The sequence below is a fragment of the Conger conger genome, chromosome 10 (assembly GCF_963514075.1).
Source record: "Conger conger chromosome 10, fConCon1.1, whole genome shotgun sequence".
Classification (NCBI taxonomy): domain Eukaryota; kingdom Metazoa; phylum Chordata; class Actinopteri; order Anguilliformes; family Congridae; genus Conger; species Conger conger.
In genome coordinates, this window is record NC_083769.1 from 48759213 (window position 1) to 48766841 (window position 7629).

A 7629-nucleotide genomic window follows, 5' to 3' on the forward strand; every position below is an offset into this window, starting at 1 on the left:
TAATGGGGGGAATACAATGTTCTGTAATGGGGGAACACAATGCTCTGTAATGGGGAATACAATGCTCTGTAATGGGGGAATAAAATGTTCTGTAATGGGGGAATACAATGTTTTGTAATGGAGGTATACAATGTTCTGTAATGGGGGTATACAATGTTCTGTAATGGGGGAATACAATGTTCTGTAATGGGGGGAAACAATGTTCTGTAATGGAGGTATACAATGTTCTGTAATGGGGGAACACAATGTTCTGTAATGGGGGTTTACAATGTTCTGTAATGGGGGTTTACAATGTTCTGTAATGGGGGTTTACAAGGTTCTGTAATGGGGGTATACATTGTTCTGTAATGGGGGTTTACAATGTTCTGTAATGGGGTATACAATGTTCTGTAATGGGGGTATACAATGTTCTGTAATGGGGTATACAATGTTCTGTAATGAGGGTATACAATGTTCTGTAATGGGGGAATAAAATGTTCTGTAATGGGGGTTTACAATGTTCTGTAATGGGGGGCATACAATGTTCTGTAATGGGGGTATACAATGTTCTGTAATGGGGGTATACAATGTTCTGTAATGGGGGTATACGATGTTCTGTAATGGGGTATACAATGTTCTGTAATGGGGGAATAAAATGTTCTGTAATGGGGTATACAATGTTCTGTAATGGGGGAATAAAATGTTCTGTAATGGGGGTTTACAATGTTCTGTAATGGGGGGCATACAATGTTCTGTAATGGGGGTATACAATGTTCTGTAATGGGGGTATACAATGTTCTGTAATGGGGGTATACAATGTTGTGTATTGAGGGTATATGATGTTCTGTAATGGGCATATGGAGATAGTTATGACAGCATATGCTTTGCTTCCAAAACACACCACATGACCACTGAACTGGCATAAATCTGCAACACAATTTTAATCCTTACTTTCATATGTACTAGTCTGAATGCAATGAACTGAGTAGACAACCACATAGAACAGCATGCACTGGCAGCATACTAACTGAGCTAAAACATTCTGCTTGTATGTAGTTATGAGCAAAGAGGAATAAAAACTGTAATATTAAAGTGATGCCACTAATTAAAATAGAGAACAAAACGGCCAGAACAGGTTTAAGTCTGAACAAACTGGCTGGCTTTCCAGTTATCACAAGTGTGTGCCCTGGGATCACACATCTCCATCGCATGCCATCAGCGGGTAATGCTGACACAAAGACGCGATGAAGCAGCAGGGAAATCTGGGCTTTTTTTTTTAATTTTTTTTTTTTATACCTTCTTTCCCTGAAAAGGAAATGAAATCATCAGGGAATGCAATGGTGACCACAATCTGCCCAGGACCTCGGCATCTGCCCCTTCTGTGGGTCAGATACCGCCACCGGCCCACAGGTGACGATCAACACTCCCAAACCCCCCCTGCCCACGGGGCCCCCCTCCCTGCGTGAAGCCCAGCGGGCAGCAGGTTATGAGCACGTACTCCTTCACAGGCAGCTTTTCTTAAATGTATTTTTATTAAAGCTATCTCTATCTAATGTTACCGAGCTAGCTAGATCGCTAAACTCGTCGTGATTAGTTTTCCGATTCTACAAGCTGCCGCCTTCCAAGCTTCACTCAAGGAAGGAAAGTACCTGGAAAAACTACTGAACCACAACCTCTCGCTCTCTCTCTCTCTCTCTCTGTATCCATATCACCTTCTGTACCGCAAGGACAGGCCAGCCAATGGGCCGCTGCCTCCACTGGTGCACGTTCATTAGCATTTAATCAATAAGCACACCGAGGAGACCTGCGCGAGGGTCGGGGGAGCGGGGGAGGGGCTGAGGGCCCACTTATAATCATTAAGCCCCGGATTAACCTAACAAACAACCATCTGTACGGTAACAAGAGGGCATTAGCTATTCCGATAACATCATCCAAAAATTTAAATTAAAAGTCGTAATTTATACACAATCTAGAGATCTATATACCACCTTGCTTTCAAATAAAAGCAATATGCATTTCTTTAATGGAGAGGACTGGGACCGGCATTCCACAAGCACCATTCATCCGTGTCAGCCACCCAGGCGACACACCCACGCGGCGGACATTTTGGCTCCAGAGCACTCGGATTACACATCCGGTTTAACCTGTGCCGATTCCAGGAGCCAGTTGAGGAATTTACCCAGGAAGCCTCGGAGTGAACTCGTATATCCCTCTATAACATCCCACACTGGACAACATTACATTACGGCGCATTACTGAACATTACTGTACGCCTGGCATTCAGCACACGCTCCTATACACAGTGACTTACAAAGATGAGTTTTTTTTATTCAATCCAATTGTACATATTTACTGAGGCAATTCCACTTAAGTACCTTTAGCTCAAGGGTACAGCTGTAGCCCACTGGGGAAATGAACTGGCAGCCTCTGCAATAGCCCCTTACATTACATTACAGTTATTCAGCGGACGCTTTTAACCAAAGTGACTACTAAGCAGGGGACAAGGGCCCCAACGGCCGCGCGGATCTTATCGTGGCTACACTGGGGTTTGAACCACCGGCCTCCCGGGTCCCAGTCCAGCACCTTAGCCACTAGGCTGCAGGCTTTCTCACTACGACAGCAGCAGCTGAGACGTCATTGGCTCATGGCCGCGAAGAAAGAAAAAAAAAAAAGAAAAAAAAGATAAGAAATGAGAAGGATCAGACCCACTTGTCACAAACAGTCTAGACAGCACTCGGGACAGCATGTACCAGCCCCGCTTATGTCATCTGGAGTGTGCCTTAGCTGCGCTATGCAGCGACTGTTTATCTGTTAAGAAATCATCAATAACACTCCCTTAACTCAGCCCGGGAAAAGAGTTCTGCACGGTTAAAAATAGAATCAGAAAAGAAACGAAATGACATCATGTGATTTCATGTTTGTTTGTTTTATAATATTCTTCATAATGGGCTTGTTACAGGCGCAGTGCTTATGTACTCAGGAGTTCTGCGTCACAAACTCCATTTCAATCTGCGCTTCGGTGGTGCTGTACCTCGACTCGCTGGCCTGGAGTGCAGCTGATCTGGCTCTAATATTAATGAAAGTGCACAATATTAGGGGGAGAATGCACGCATATTCCCCTGCTCCGTACATTGCTGTGGATAAGAGCATTCAGTAAAATGTCATGGAATGTAATGCAGTCACATTTAATTACAGAGTACGGCATTTCTAAACCTTTTTAATCTCAAACGGTTTCCATGCTGCGTCTGTCTGAAGAGCCCTGGCCGATGACTGTGCTAATTTAATGCTGTGGCAATCAGGAGAATTTTCCTCCATCTAATTATTATTAACAATTAATTATTAAATTAATCATAATCATTATTACGAGATGGGGAGATCCCTGCTGTCCAACACCCTTCCACCACAGTGATGCAATACAACAACAACAACAACAACAACAACAAAAGCAACAACAACAAACAAACAAAAAGCTCTGCCCACAACTCAGAGCCCTACAGAGCTACACAGAGCTACACATAACCCCACAGAGCTACACATAACCCCACAGAGCTGCAGAGCTACACATAACCCCACAGAGCTACACATAACCCCACAGAGCTACACATAACCCCACAGAGCTGCAGAGCTACACATAACCCCACAGAGCTACACATAACCCCACAGAGCTACACATAACCCCACAGAGCTACACATAACCCCACAGAGCCCCACATAACCCCACAGAGCCCCACATAACCCCACATAACCCCACAGAGCCCCACAGAGAACCACAGAGCACCACAGAGCCCCACAGAGTCCCACAGAGCTACACAGAGCCCCACAGAGTCCCACAGAGCTACACAGAGAACCACAGAGTACCACAGAGAACCACAGAGCACCACAGAGCCCCACAGAGCCCCACAGAGTCCCACAGAGCTACACAGAGCCCCACAGAGTCCCACAGAGCTACACAGAGAACCACAGAGTACCACAGAGAACCACAGAGCACCACAGAGCCCCACAGAGTCCCACAGAGCTACACAGAGAACCACAGAGTCCCACAGAGCTACACAGAGAACCACAGAGAACCACAGAGAACCACAGAGTACCACAGAGCTCCTCAGAGCCCCACAAAGCCCTAGAGCTACAGAGCTACACAGAATCCCACAGAGCTGCACAAAATCCCACAGAGCTGCACAAAATCCCACAGGGCCACAGAGCTACATGGAGCCCCTCTCAGAACCCCACAGGGGCCCATAGAACATATCTTCCCGTCAGGGAAGACTGGCGAAAACAGGTCCCCTCCAAGCTGGTCACGTCAGAGAAGGCTAAAACAAACAGGGGCTACGCCTTCACACTGCACAGGTTAAAACCCTAATTATCATTCCCTCGAACAGACCCAGTGGATCGAAAAACAAGAGACACCCCCACACCCTGAAGGCACGGCGTACCACAGACCCACCCGGGCAAAGCACTCTGAATCCCTGTGCTGATGAGATCCATGCGGTTCTGTAAGGTCTTCTGTGCGCTGAGTAACTGGCTCACAGAGCTGGATCTCAGCACCTTGGACAGCGGTCAGAAACACTGCCACTCGCTGTCACGGGTATTGACTCGGTGGAAAAAATGGTTGCAGTCTCAGTTTGCGGTCGCTGAAGAGAGGAGCATCGGTGGAGTAGCACACAGACACTACATCACACAGTAGTACTTTTGTAATGCAGGTATACAGAGCAGAAACAGCTCACAGAGACTATATCACACAGTATCACAGTAGTGCTTTTGTAATGCAGGTATACAGAGTAGAAACAGCTCACAGAGACTATATCACACAGTATCACAGTAGTGCTTTTGTAATGCAGGTACACAGAGCAGAAATGGCTCACAGAGACTATATCACACAGCAGTGTTTTTGTAACACAGGTACACAGAGCAGAGACAGCTCACAGAGACTATATCACACAGCAGTGTTTTTGTAATGCAGGTACACAGAGCAGAGACGGCTCACAGATCATTGGACTCTGATGGGGACAGGAGGGATACTCAGGGTAATAACTGTAACCAGGGCGATCGGACAGAGCGGTGGAATTATTTATAGTCCTGCGAAGGAAAATGACACATTCCTGTGGAATATAGACACGGTAGACTCACTCTCCCCTTGTTTCTGTAACGCACACACACGCACGCACGCACGCACGCACGCACGCACGCACACACACACACACACACGCAGAGCTTTAAATTCCAGCTAAATGAACATTAATGTAATCATATGCTCCCTTTTATAAATTAGACTTATAACAGGCAACCAAACCAAGCAGTACACCTTCACAGATAAAAATGCAACATATTAAATCATCTCCAAAGCATCTCCCACACACACACACACTGCCTACGGGAGACCATTAATCATCCATGCATACATACAGTATGTACAAACACACACAAGCACGTATATCTATATCTATAAAACAGCGTATTTGAAAATCATGGATAATTAGATACATATGTAATCTATGTATGTGTGGTGTAGAGAAGTCTGTAGATGTGCAGTCTACAGTCGTCTGTAGATTTAGGGTGTACAGTAGTCTGTAGATGTGGTGTACATTCGTCTGTAGATGTGCGGTGTACAGTAGTCTGTAGATTTAGGGTGTACAGTAGTCTGTAGATGTGGTGTACAGTAGTCTGTAGATGTGGGGGTGTACAGTAGTCTGTAGATGTGCGGTGTACAGTAGTCTGTAGATTTAGGGTGTACAGTAGTCTGTAGATGTGGTGTACAGTAGTCTGTAGATGTGGGGGTGTACAGTAGTCTGTAGATGTGCGGTGTACAGTAGTCTGTAGATTTAGGGTGCACAGTAGTCTGTAGATGTGGTGTACAGTAGTCTGTAGATGTGGGGGTGTACAGTAGTCTGTAGGCGTGTGGTGAACAGTCATCTGTAGATGTACGGTGTACAGTAGTCTGTAGATGTGGGGGTGTACAGTAGTCTGTAGGTGTGCGGTGTACAGTCATCTGTAGATGTACGGTGTACAGTAGTCTGTAGATGTGGGGTGCAGTCTGTGACTCGTGGGTGTGAGAGAGGGGGGGTCTCTGCTGCACCCCGGTAAGCAGACAGCAGGAGGTTCAGCTGCACGGCAGACGGGCATTAGACCCGCACTGGAGACATGCAGGTATGGGGATAACGGACCGAGGGCAGGAGCAGGCTCTGTGATACAGGACAGCTCTGTGATACAGGACAGCTCTGTGCTGCTCTGAGGTACAGGACAGCTCTGTGTGCTGCTCTGTGATACAGGACGGCTCTGTGATACAGGACAGCTCTGTGATACAGGACAGCTCTGTGCTGCTCTGCTCTGCATTTCAGTGTGAAATGGCGTGGTGAGGTGTGCGTGATATGTTGCAGTTTGGTGTAGTTTGGTGCAGTCCGGTTCTGTGTGGTTCTGCTTGGCTCGGCTTAGTGAGGTTCTGTTCCGCCCGTGCGGTTCGGATTGGTTTAGCGCAGGTTGGTTTGGTTCAGTCCGGTTCTGCCCGGTTCGGGTCAGTGTGGTTCGGTTCTGTGCGGTTCGGTTTGGTTCTGTGCGGTTCAGTGTGGTTCTGTGTGGTTCGGTTCTGTGTGGTTTTGGTTCACTGTGGTTCGGTGAGGTTCTGCACGGTGAGGTTCTGCACGATATGGTTCAGAGTCGTTCGGTTCTGAACGGTGCGGTTCTGCTCGGTTCTGCACGGTTTGGTTCTGTGCGGTTCTGCATGGTGCGGTTCAGAGTTGTTCGGTTCTGAGCGGTGCGGTTCGGTTCAGTGCGGTTCTGCACGGTGTGGTTCAGTTCGGTTCTGCACGGTGTGGTTCAGTGCGGTTGGGTTCTGCGCGGTGCGGTTGGGTTCTGCGCGGTGCGGTTGGGTTCTGCGCGGTGCGGTTGGGTTCAGTGCGGTTCTGCACGGTGCGGTTCTGCACGGTGCGGTTCATTGCGGTTGGGTTCTGCACGGTGCGGTTCTGCGCGGTCAGGAGCAGAGCGATGCGGAGCACGTGTCAGCGCTGCCTCGGTGCCGCTCCGCTCAGTCAGAGAGAGCCTTGATTATTATTCCTGTCACAGTCGCCTTGCAGCAAGAGCTACAGTAGAGCTCCGACTGTCAGCTCCATGCATGCGCTAGCCCCACGCTCCCTGCCTCTCCTCCCACTCGCGCTCGCCCTCCTTCCCCCCGGCCCCACGGCAGACCTCCTCACTCACCCTGGCTGTTGGGTCCCGCGTCCCCCTCCTCGCAGTCGGTCAGGTTGTTCAGCATCCTCGCTTCTCTGGAGGGGAGGCTGGGCGACGTCCCCTGGTCCTCACCAGCGCTCGCCCAAAAGCAGGATGGGAAAGAAGGGAGCAGAAAAGCGGAAAAGAGGAACTAAAGCGGAGAAGCAGGAGGTGGCTCTGCGCGGGTCCCCTCTCCCCTCACTGTCCGTCTCCCAGTGCAGCCCCGCGGCGCGGAGGACCAGCGCTCAAGGAAAAAAAAAGAGAGAGAGAGAGAGAGAGAGAGAGAGAGAGAAAATCCTCTCCTTTGCAGATCTCTGTCGTCGCGTTGCCTTCTCTCCGTCTCTCTGGCTGTAGCGTGACTCCCTCTCTCATCGGGAGACGGAGGGGGAGAGAGAGAGAGAGAGAGAGGAGAGGGAGAGAAAGAGAGAGGGAGAGAGGAGAGGAGAGAGAGAG

General features: G+C 48.7%; 1 protein-coding gene across 2 annotated transcripts in view; it reads right to left on the minus strand.

Moving 5' to 3' along the window:
• LOC133138476 (solute carrier family 12 member 5-like) overlaps positions 1–7352 on the minus strand; it is a 105687-nt gene extending 98335 nt beyond the window's left edge. For both annotated transcript variants that reach the window (XM_061257266.1, XM_061257265.1), the window contains exon 1: positions 7168–7352. In XM_061257266.1, coding sequence (XP_061113250.1) covers positions 7168–7222 — 55 coding nt within the window. In that variant the 5' untranslated portion in view covers positions 7223–7352. The remainder of the gene's footprint in view (positions 1–7167) is intronic.
• Between the last annotated feature and the right edge of the window lie 277 nt (positions 7353–7629).